This window comes from Maniola jurtina, chromosome 5, assembly GCF_905333055.1.
Source record: "Maniola jurtina chromosome 5, ilManJurt1.1, whole genome shotgun sequence".
NCBI lineage: Eukaryota > Metazoa > Arthropoda > Insecta > Lepidoptera > Nymphalidae > Maniola > Maniola jurtina.
In genome coordinates, this window is record NC_060033.1 from 6,006,443 (window position 1) to 6,018,642 (window position 12,200).

Consider the following 12,200-nt stretch of genomic DNA (forward strand, 5'->3'; position numbering starts at 1 on the left):
GGGAAACCTCCAATGAATCTATATACCTATAGTAAGTACGTAGGTACATATACAAAAGGTAAAGCTGTCCAACTGACTGACTGACTGATCTATCAACGCACAGTTCAAACTAATGGACGGATCGGGCTGTTTGGCATGCAGATAGCAATATAAAGTATGACGAAGGCAACCTTAGCGGTTGCCTTCGTCATACTTTATATTGCTATTAAGCCCGAAAGGATTTTTGAAAGTTCAACCTCTAAGGGGTTAAAATAGGGGTTTGAAATTTGTGTAGTCCACGCGGACGAAGGTTAAATAAAAATAAGTAAATGTCAAATGAGCTCGGTAGCTATCATTCAGTACCTATTGGGATCTGAATTGGGCTGGTAGGTAAGTACAGCAGTAGTCACAGCTATAGCCCTGGACGGGTTAAATTACTTTTTTAATGTTACATTATTTGCGGTTCCAGATGACAGCATTGACGTCACAAACGAAGAAGATTCTACGTCTTATTCCCCACCGGCCGTCTCCAGTTATTCTCAAAGCTGTATACCGTATGGGTATGTATATTTACCTAAACCAACTGGTCTGGGACCTATTACCATTATTATCATTTTTTTGTTTACTAAGGGCAAATCTTCATATGATATCCGATTTCTTTAGGGGGAAAATTAAGTGGGAATTGGAATTTCTCCACCCAGACCAGTAAAACCCTCTCGGTAGCCATCCTCAGCGCATATTAAGAAGCTCCGGGAACTTTAAATAACTCTTTCATTTTTTTTTTCAATTAACAAACTAGCGCTTGGCTGCAATCAGACATGCTAGCAAGTGATGATGCAGCGTAAGTGTGGTTGCCTAGAAGTTGTCTATTCGCTCTTGACTTGAAGGTATATTAAAAGTGGGAGGGAAAACTGATGCCGGAAGGGCGTTCCATAACCTAGCGTTTCGGATCAGAAATGAGGAAGCAAATCGCTTCGTACATGTTCGAGGAATTTCAACTATTTCATTCCTATTTTCCAGGCCACTTGGTATAGAAAGTGCAGCGGAAACGGCAGCTCGCTTGCTATTCATGGCAGTCAAATGGGCGAAAAACTTGCCTTCCTTCGCCAGTCTCGCCTTCCGTGACCAGGTATTTCTTTTATCCAATTTATATTGTACTAGCCGATGCCCGCGACTTCGTTCGCGTGGATGTAGTTTTTTAAAATTCCCGTGGGAACTCTTTGATTTTCCGGGATAAAAAGTAGCCTATGTGCTAATCCAGGGTATAATCTATCTCCATTCTAAATTTCAGCCCAATCCGTCCAGTAGTTTTTGCGTGAAGAAGTAACAAACATACACACACACACACACACACACACACATACAAACTTTCGCCTTTATAATATTAGTGTGATTTTTTTCAGATACAAGTTAGCCCTTGACTGCAATTTCACGTGATATGTCAGTCTAATCTATTGTACTTTTGGAGTTTTGATTTACGACCTCCTACGGACAAACTAAACTTCCACTTAAACAAAGAAACAAGAGCTTTTCCTTCCCATACAAACAAAAGTGTACTGTCTAGTTCCACTCTCTAATATAGTCTGATGTGACAATCCGACGGCGCAGCGGCAATGAGAAGATGATGATGACCGGAAAAATCATGAGAGGAAACTCTAATAAATTTTAACTCATCCCAGGAGTCGTATCCTCATGATTCGCAGCCGAATAAGCTCACCATTCTAGCGCAAGTCTGTTAAAAGTCTTGAATACTATACATATATTTCAGGTAATTCTTCTAGAAGAAGCGTGGTCGGAGCTGTTCCTCCTGAACGCGATCCAGTGGTGCGCGCCGCTCGACGCCGCTTGCGCAGCGCTCTTCGGCACCGAACAGACGGACCAAGGTGTGTAACATAAGTAAATGTACGACTGATGAAGCAGGACGCTTTATGTGTGTATGAATATGTGTTAGAGAGGAATGTTGCATGTACACGCAAGTTTGTATGAGTATGTGACAGAGATGAATGTTACACTTCTCAGCCCACCTAACACTCATTAACTCCCGACTAGAACATACACTTTGGGTAGGTAAGGCTTGAGAGAGTTATTCAAGGGCGTGCGATCAGACCAGGCGTGAGGAATGTATAGTTTCTGGACTCCAGACACTCTGTACGTCGGTAGGTAGATACACTCAGGTGATTCTGGACGCTTAAGTGTGTATCAGATTTACTCTGATTTGAAATGAACATTGCACGCCCTACCCTGCGTATTAGACTAGAACAAATAGACAGGTCTTTTTTGATAAAATAGTTTGGATATGTACGGTCGGCTTCAGAATTCGAGTAGCAACTCCGCGAAACTATTGCATTAAAAACCTGTCGCACTTATAACCTTTTTCTAATAAACACGCCACATACACCGAACCCATGTGCATAACCGTGCCACGCGAATATGATCATTGAGAAGCTAAACGACTTATGGCCTTTGACTGTACCTAATACTTATTGCAGAAAACGGCGGGTCGGGGGTACTGCGGCGGCTGCGCTCCGTGGTGTCGCGCTACCGCAGCGTGCTGGTGGACCCCGCGGAGTTCGCCTGCATGAAGGCCATCGCGCTCTTCAAGTGCGGTAACTATCCGCAGCACTACTAGGTACTCCGGCTATGCAGCTGGACCCGGTATGGTCTATTCGCTTACTTGCGGGTGCTTTACGGTCGCCTTTGCTTCGCGCCGCTCGGCACGTGCCGTAAAATCAAAGGCGCCCCCGCGATTTCAAACGGAACCACGTGAGGTGTACACCTGCAGGGGAATTTGAGGCGAAAACATTTATTTAACCAACACTGTAAAAATAAATAAAAGCAAAACATACATTATAAATTGACCTCGCGGAGTTCGCTAGATTCTCTTATCAGTAGGTAGCACGTTTACGATTATGTTCACATACTACTTACGCAAGCCGTGCGTAGGTGAAAAAAAGCTTAGGAGATCCCCGGAATCCCCCGAACCCTGTATTTATCAGTCCAGATATACCCTTTTGTTTTATCATTTTTCCTATATTAAGTTAGTCATTCACAAATTATCTATAGTATTTATCGCGGGAAGCCCACAGAAGTGATGATTCCAATTTCGTGATATGAATATTAATAATGATTAGATACTAATCTAAATAAAAGATTGAAAATAATGAGGAGATCCGATGATGCAGTCAAGGTGGAAATGTGGTGATATTTTGTCCGTTTACTTCGGGAAGCCCTCGGCAACCTGGGCGGGTCTACTTGGTTTCTGGAGCCAGCTTGGATGGCTGGAGTGATGACTCCGGCAAGGAGAGGCAAAGCTCGCATAATAGATGGAAACGTTTAAGTGTGGAAACCTGCCTAGATAGAAGAAAGGAAGAAGACTCTTGATTAAGTTTTTAGTTTTTACGTGAAAACCGTGAAAACAAACCGCAACGCTACATAGATCACTTGGCGACACTCTTATGATCTCCTCATTTGATTCGTTTATATAGGGATACTTCGAGCATGGATTTTGATTGAGGCCTCTTCTTCCCCCGTGGAACTTAGGGTTGCAACAACATGGGGTACTTATCTTAGAATCCTGTCATTATTCCAAGTGACACTGGCTATATATTAAAAAAAACAATAAGGCGGATGTATGACGCTTATTTTCTCCACTTGAACACTAGACGTGATGCAGCGCGTTGGGTTTTTTTTTAATTAAGTACTTGTAAATAAGTTCAAACAATTTAATTTACAGAAACCCGAGGGCTCAAAGACCCCCTCCAGATAGAGAACCTCCAGGACCAAGCGCAGGTAATGTTAATGACTCATGCCAGGACTGCGCACGGCGCGGCGCCGGCGCGCTTCGGCCGACTGCTCCTGTTGCTGCCTCTCCTGCGCCTCGTCACGCCACAGCAGCTAGAGAGGGAGTTCTTCTCCAAAACCATCGGACAAACACCGATGGAGAAGGTTTTGGCTGATATGTATAAAAACTAGAATGGTGCAACGAACATACATCTATAACTAATTAATTTTATTAATAACGTTATTGTAAATTAATGTAAATATTTTGATTGTATATAACAATAATGTGTACAGCATGTAAAGAGAATTAACTATTGTACCTACCATGCTTTTCAACCTTATAAATACCAATGTAAGTAACATCTGAAGGTTTCAACTAAGAAGAGCATCGCCATATCTATTTCAAATGTTATGTCAAACTTGCACACACTGACGGTCGAAATATTAAAGCGGAATTTACATTACGAAATTTCTTATCAATTTCACGTGTAAATAATAATAATGATTAAATAATGAAATTAATATAGTGCCATTAATTCGTAATGTAAATTCCGCTTAAATGTGCAATCTGTCGACAAGACGTCACTTAGCGATTTTGTAATTGTCATAAATACCGAGATAATTTTTCACGAAAATCTTACAACGTTGCTAAGTACCTAGGGATTGATTGATTATTTACAGCCATTATGTATGTCGGCGACAATCCCAGAATATAAAGCCATTATTGTAATTCATAGATCATAACAAACATTAATTCAAGTTACAATGATAATTTACACTCTAGCCTTTAAAATCACATTAATAAAATTAAGTATTCAGAAACATGTCTACTCTTCCACTCTTCTTCCAAAAGTTAGCTTATTAAAGCTTTTCCCGCCGAGGCACCCTCTGGCGTGACCAACGTGATTCGTCAAAATGGAGTCAATTAACATTTTCTATATTTCTTAATTAAATAATTATCAAGTTAAATAACATAATAAATATCTTAAGAATAATAAGATATTTAATTAATATTTAAACAAACAACAGAAGGTCATAGTTATCAACTTATAAATTCTATTAGGACAATTAGTTCTAGTATTGGCGCCAATTCAGTTTGAAAAAGAGATCTTCAGGAAACTCACACTAGGCGGCGCTAGAATCGTGGAGGTTTTTAAACAAGAAGGTTCTATATTAATGAATCTTAGACCGAAAGAGGTTATTATTAAAGAAGATTCTATATAATAATTTTATAAAGCAAACACGCCCACATGTACCTACCACGTACCTACCTAAATAAAGATATGCCTGTCCGAGCGATGCTTTACTGTTCGACTTACATATTTTTAGGCATAGACCACAGTGCGTTTTTACATAAATATACGTTTATTTACGATTTTTGTTAGCACAAAATATTAAATGTTTTTGAATTTTATATTTTTTAAGAGAAAATTTTAGTTGCTGATGGTGCAAGTTTTGGCATAGAAACTAAGTTGGAGTTAAAAGTAAAAGTGTTCTACTAGATGTTCTTCTCAATTGAAATTCATAGTAAATAGTGCCGTTTTGGTTAAGTTTACTTATTATTTCTATCATCTAGTCAACTCTAACTAATAAAAGAAGAGAATATTACTTAAGTATATAATATTATATGTGTAAATCAAATGTGCCGGAAAAAATAGGTTTATCGTTCCTAAGGAAAACCAAATCTTTACCTATTTGTGAACAACAACAATGATTCACTGAAATTAATGTAGTAAATATACCTACTTAGTATAGATAATTATAATTAATACTGAGAAATAAATAGATATCAAAATCCTAACAGGCGCCGCGCAGTAAACAAACATATTATTTTATTGTAACTATTGTAATATAAAGTTTTTAAAGGTGGATACTTACCTACTAGGTAGGTACCTATTTAGGTGTCTCTAGGTGCCTACTTATTGGAAGAACTTATTTTTGAAATGACACCAATTTTAGGGTTCCGTGCCTTAAAAAGAAAAAAGGACCCCTAAAGGATCACTTCGTCGTCTGTCTGTCCGTCTGTCAAGAAAACCTATAGGGTACTTCCCGTTGACCTAGAATCATGAAAGGCAGGTAGGTGATTATAGCGCAAGTAAACGAAAAAAAGCGAGAATTTGTAGTTACTACACAAAACATATTAAAATAAGCAGTCCATGAACAAATAAATAATCCTATCATAAGAAAGGTCTTTACCTGTACGGAACCTTCAGTGCGCGAGTCTAAGTTTTTAAAAAGAACCTAATTGTTTAATAAGAATCCTTTCAGTTTCAGAAAGGATTCTGTGACGCCATCGCATGTTTCTGCTTACATGAAAAGTGTCACCTAACTGACCGGTGAGGAATTTGAACTTATACCTACCTACCTACTTATTGGAAACATATTTAAAAATTCTGACGAATGGGTTTTCTATTTAATCAGGTGGTTTTTCTCATAGATAAAGATTATAGAACTTATAATGAGTATCTGAATGCAATCGAGATCAAATCTTATATCTTAGTCTATGCCCTATGCCAGACCTGCCTGATTAATATGTACGTAGGTACACCTAGGTAGGTGTACCTGTATATAAATAGGTATAAATACCTACGTGTTTTAGCATAAAACCGTATTTTGCCAAAATAGAAGACGCGTAGAACGGATACAACGTAAAACTGGCTATGCAGGAAATGCCAAAGGCAATGCCCGCGTCGCAGTAGGTAGGTAAGCACGTAAGAGGATACCTATCAAATAATATTTATTACAAGTGTAAATTAAAAATTTATAACACCCCCGACGATCCAAAGTATTTGAGTTTTCCAAAAAATCATTTTCAAATAAATAATTATGTATTTAGGCAACGTCCATCTTGACAGCTTGACATTTGTCTATTGACATAATATTATGAACCTAACGGTTATCTAACCTTCTTTTCTACAAGAAAACTAGAAAAGAGCTGATAACTCTTAAACGGCTGAACCGATTTTTTTAGATTATAGCTAAGAACACTCTCGATCAAGCCACCTTTCAAACAAAAAAACTAAATTAAAATCGGTTCATTCGTTTAGGCGCTACGATGCTACAGACAGATACACAGATACACAGATACACAGACACACAGATACACAGATACACACGTCAAACTTATAACACCCCTCTTTTTGGGTCGGGGGTTAAAAACTGACGGCCATGACCAGCTCTATTCTGATTTCTGTATCATCATATCTTAGTAGCTAGGTATGTAAATTAGTTATATAAATAGAAAGTGTCCCACGAATAACTGCGTTATTTAGTTATTTATTTAGTAACATAAACAACATTCTTGGTCTATTATTTTGTTGGTAACATAAACATTGTTGCTCTAACCAACTTTAACTATGCCATCCCATCCCGACGATGTGGCTGTAACTTTTTGACCGACTTAAAAAAAGGAGGAGGTCCTCAATATCCGTCGAGCATCACTGATGTCACCACGTAGTGATTACACACTCTTTGGATATCACTTTCTATAATAGGTATATGATATAAAAATATGTTCTAGCAAAGGGCCCACCTACCTATTCACCTCCTCACGATTTTATAGATTTACCTATAAATCAATAGGTACCTACTTAAAGGAGTTAGATCAACTCTGTATGGAGCATAACACTAACAAATAGATACCTAAGTTAAATAAGTATTGTTACGATTGAGGAAAGTAAGGAGTTGCCACTTAATAGGTTATTGTTGTAAAAACGCTGTAAAAATGTATAAAATTGTTTGTCTAAATAGATAGGTGTCTAGATATTATATTTTATAGAACCAACATATTGTACAGTCATGTTCATAAAGGTAGTGCGCTTTTGTCCGAATCGCTACAAAGCATCTAAATAAGATACCTACTTGCCTAAGTTACGTACCTAGGTATTGCCTAGCGCCAGCAAAATCGCTTTTACAAATAAAATAACTTAGGTAGGTAATTACCTTAACTTTATCAAAAATAGTTAGGTAATCTACAATTACCTAGCTATAATAATATTTAGTCAATAAAATGTATAAAATACATACTCGTCGATGACCCCACTAGTTTAACAACTCGAATTACCTACCTACTTACAATTTTAACTAGATTTAATAAGCTTTCCAACAACTGCCAAAATGTAACCAAAAAATAGCAAAAATGTACCTAATTAAATAAATGTTATCGAATATGTACATTTAATTAATATTAAACCTTATGGTTTTTGGTTTTATTTTAAATCCTATCCTCATTTCAGGCACCTATACCTACCTACCCCCTTCACCATTTTACCACCGAGTTTTCATCCTTATGTCGTCACATTCCATCTTCACGCACGAAACGTTTTGCGTCATCATACGCATGGCTAAGGTTTGGAATCCGGGTATCTTTAAAACAAAAGTGAATAGGCATCTTCTAGATAAACGCGTCCCAACTTAGAACACATCATCACTGTCTATCAGGTGTGATTGTGGTCAAGCGCTTGCCTATAATGGATTTAAAAAAAATTAGTGCTTAAGCAATATCAGAGTTCGGTCAGTGTTTTTCATATCCGTATTTTCACGGACTCGGATTGAATGAGTGCATACCGAATGAGGTGTTGCAAATAGTCCACCACGCTGGCTAAGTGCGGATTGACAGACTTCAAACACCTTTGAGAACATGCAGATTTCCTTTGATGTTTTCCTTCACTTCAGTTAATACAGATCGGTAGTTTTGCATTTGTCACTTACATGTGGGAAACTAATAACAATCGATTTATTTCCTTTCAACAAGTGGAAGTTGGGATTTCCCTGGATGTTTTCATTAAACATGATGGCCTTTCAAGTTACATCACAATTCGCGGTACCACAGCTGTTGACCTCTTTAGCACAAGGAAATTGTCACATGCTTAAATTATGCAAAGCCATTTAACAAAACCATTTAAATCGTAATATACCCATGTACCTAACTACCTACTCCTAGATTCACCAAATATTTGTCTCTTGTAAATAACTTCATTCTTGATGCCTGACATCATAAAATGAAATTGAATCATTAAAAACATAAGAACTAGATGTACTTATTAATATAGATCATGCTAATAGAAGTTTTTAGAACCAAAAACCTGTAAGCGACGGGTTGAGATGGCAATCGGAGTGTGAGACGGGGAGGCCCCATACGTCACATGCGCTATCTTGCACCGGGTTAGCACGAGGGCTATGTGGGTGTGCGGGGCGTCCCCACCCCGATTGCCATCTTGACTTGTCGCGTAATATAGATTAAAAAAAAAACGCACCACAACTGCATGGCAGGATATCACATTGAACACGCTCGTTCACATACTACTGCGCACGGATTTCTCCAGAATGAGAAGATTTCAAGCCATAGTCTACCACACTGGTCAAGTGCGAATTGGTAGATTTACCACATCGCTTGAGAACGTTATGGAGAACTCTCAGACATGCAGGTTTCCTCCTGATGTTTTTCTTCACCGTTAAAGCTAGTGAAATTATATTTATTTGTTTAAAACGCACACAACTCCTGAAAGTTAGAGGTGCGATGTGCCTGGGATCGAACCCATGACCTTCTGAATATGAGGTCCTCGTTTAACCGCTCTATTACTAGCCTATTACCAGTATCACCACTCTTGTATTAATTATCAGGTAATTATTAGTTCTATCTATTTACCTATGTAATCGGTTCCCACCACTATCACATCCATGACGTCAGTGACGTCACCACGAGATGTTAAGATTTAGTTAACAACAATAAACCATATTATTTTTTGGAACCAAAAAAATATTAAAGATTAAATGCGGGACAACTGCAGGAAACATCTATCCACAAAGATTGATGGCAGATTACAAAGACTTTTACCTAGAAAGTAAAAGTCTTTGTTGTATGTGTACTAGTAAAATTGGACCAGCTTCCTTCGCATCTTGAATACTTATTTAATTCTAAAATTTCATGAAACTTTGAAAGGAAAAATTCAAATTTCAAATGTATAAATTATTCTTTTATTCAGATCAATTTCTTGTAAATTTTATTTTAAAAACATAATGACTTATAAAAATGAAGTCCTTTAAAGAGCATTGTATTGTTATCAGATCATAATAATCAAATAAAGAGCCTATTTAATCTAATTAATATAAAAAAATATTTACTTAATGATTATAAAAATTGTCATGGAAAAGCTTGTATCACAATATTGTCACAGTTAAGTAATATACTTACCTAGTTAAAATATTTAATTGCAATTTTTTGTATGAACAATATAAAATTAAAATAATGAGGGTGTATGGTAGAAACCACCAAACGCTATGGTATTAGTGACCTTTTCAATAATCAAATAGCAGAAAGGTCTATTAGCTTCAAACCGTATAACACCGATACGGTTGCTGAATTCAGCAGCGCTAGCGGCAGATGCAACTGTGCCTTCTTCTGTCACCTCTATTTCAGCTTTATGTATTATCCTTGACACATGTACAGGAAAGAAGGACATTAACGGCAGTCTTGCTTTGCGCTCATCAAATAAATCCATAATACCCATCCTCTTGAGTGCATCTGTCAATTCAAGACTGGATTCGATCTTAAATCTTGGTATAAAGCAATCAATTTCATCATCACTGTATTCGTCTACTGACACTTTCAGCTCATTGAAGATTGTATCTAATGACTCATTACCAAAATTATAGAACATTTCATTCAATGATACCCCAGGGTTGGGTAACATTATGAGCATGGACAAACGGTTGTCTTTTCCATATGGGATCTCGAGTACCCGAGCCTGCAAATTTTTTATATTAGCAAATGGATATGTATGCCGTCTGTACATCATGTTTACTTCCCCCAATTGTTTTCCAGTGCTGTCATAAAAAGGTTGTTTTCTAGTATACGAGGAGTTGAAGGCTACAGTCCATTGCCCTTTGAAGTATAAAACACTGGTTAATATTAGTTTAGAGTTAATGATGTTGCTGCTATCTAAGAGATGTGATATCCGACCATGTGTGACACTCGATACAAGATTGTTGATCGAGTTTGCAGTAACATCGGGGTTGGAGAAGTTTACTGGTATCAGATGAGTGTCATACCCTTTTGCTGCTTCAATAAAATCTCTTTGGGGGCCATTGTCTTCATCCATAAACAAGGAATTTAGTTTTTGAAGTTCAACTGTCGTCGTATTCACTTGGAGCCACTTGGCTATTTCTTGGTAGTCTTTTCGAGTGATATCCTTCAGTCTGGGCTGTATGCGGAGCGTTTTAGCGAGTTGAGTAAGTGTTTGGTCGGCAGCTCCTTCTGCTATGACTGCTAAAATTGTCCATACTGTGATAGGTGAAATAATTAAGTTGGTACCTTTTTCCTGTGCTTGAGTTGTATGATACAGCAATTCAATGGAAAAATTTCCTATCTTTTCCGTCAAACCCGTGTGAAGACTATTGTTTAGCGCTTCTTTCACTTCAGCAAGCTGAGCATTACACACTGATAATCGGTACGCACAGAAAACGAATATAAGACACCGCATTTTGTTATTAGTTTGTTAACTTTACTTTTAGCTATTGTCCTTGTCCTTACAAATTAATTATTGATAAATTAACTGACTGGTTCACGTAACATTTTAATGATATCACAAATGAGACTGACATCTGAGTGTGATCGCGAGTGTGCGACACAAACTAGCAAGGTTGTAAGTAAAGCAAATCGTCAAATGGGGAAAACCTATATCAATAATAATTCTCAACCGGTTTACTGCCTGCTAGGTTAATTTTATGCACTAAAAATATTTTATTCTCGTTTGTTTTGTAAAAATTCAATTTTGTCTACAAAAATGTCAGATGTCATTTGTCAATGTCAACCGTCAGCTGTCAAAATTGCATTTGACACTGACAAGAGTAAGACAAGCATAGAGTTCATAGAGTTCCATCTCTATGGGGACCAGAGATCAATCTGTGGACAAGTGCGTAGGTGCGTTCAAAAATTTGGACTTAACCGCCAACTGATGAAAATGAAAACCATAATATTATGGTAAGATGATGCTAAGTGACGGTTGAGATCGCGTCTCTGTTTCTGTAGCGACACGAACTTGTCCCTGACACTTTTAGGGACTCGATATAGCAAGCGCCCCGGACGCGTTTATGGGACGACGCTGTGAAGTCAAAACAAATTGTAATATGGCTTGGTGCTTCATGAAACGGAACGGGCGCTTGTTGCAGATCTATCTAGAGCACCAGTCAGTTTGACTTCACAAGCTCCAGCTTGCGAGCCTGTGGCACTTGCTATATGAATTAAGTAATCAAGCATCATGGAGATTGCAGGTCTTAAGGGCCATCTACCTATCATGTAAATGTGCATTTTTTGCTAGATTTGTTTATAACCTAAGTACATATTTTGATGAAATTGGGTCTATTATACACTTGAAAAATCCAGTTTAGATAAACACCAAAGTTGTAAAGAATTTTTTTACAGATTTTCTATTCGATTTTAT

The 12,200-nt window shown here is 37.6% G+C and overlaps 2 protein-coding genes across 2 annotated transcripts in view; one reads left to right on the forward strand and one right to left on the reverse strand.

Annotated features, from left to right (window-relative positions):
- Window positions 1-5,701, forward strand: part of LOC123865125 (photoreceptor-specific nuclear receptor-like) — a 37,134-nt gene extending 31,433 nt beyond the window's left edge. Inside the window, exons 7-11 of the mRNA XM_045905971.1 lie at window positions 449-539; window positions 1,000-1,108; window positions 1,748-1,862; window positions 2,469-2,585; window positions 3,713-5,701. Of these exons, the coding sequence (XP_045761927.1) occupies window positions 449-539; window positions 1,000-1,108; window positions 1,748-1,862; window positions 2,469-2,585; window positions 3,713-3,951 (671 nt within the window). The 3' untranslated portion in view covers window positions 3,952-5,701. The remainder of the gene's footprint in view (window positions 1-448; window positions 540-999; window positions 1,109-1,747; window positions 1,863-2,468; window positions 2,586-3,712) is intronic.
- A 4,018-nt stretch (window positions 5,702-9,719) lies between these two features.
- Window positions 9,720-11,554, reverse strand: LOC123865220 (serine protease inhibitor 77Ba-like). Its single transcript, XM_045906099.1, has one exon. The coding sequence runs from the start codon at window positions 11,238-11,240 to the stop codon at window positions 9,999-10,001; it is 1,242 nt and encodes a 413-aa protein (XP_045762055.1). The 5' UTR covers window positions 11,241-11,554; the 3' UTR covers window positions 9,720-9,998.
- Window positions 11,555-12,200: the final 646 nt, after the last annotated feature.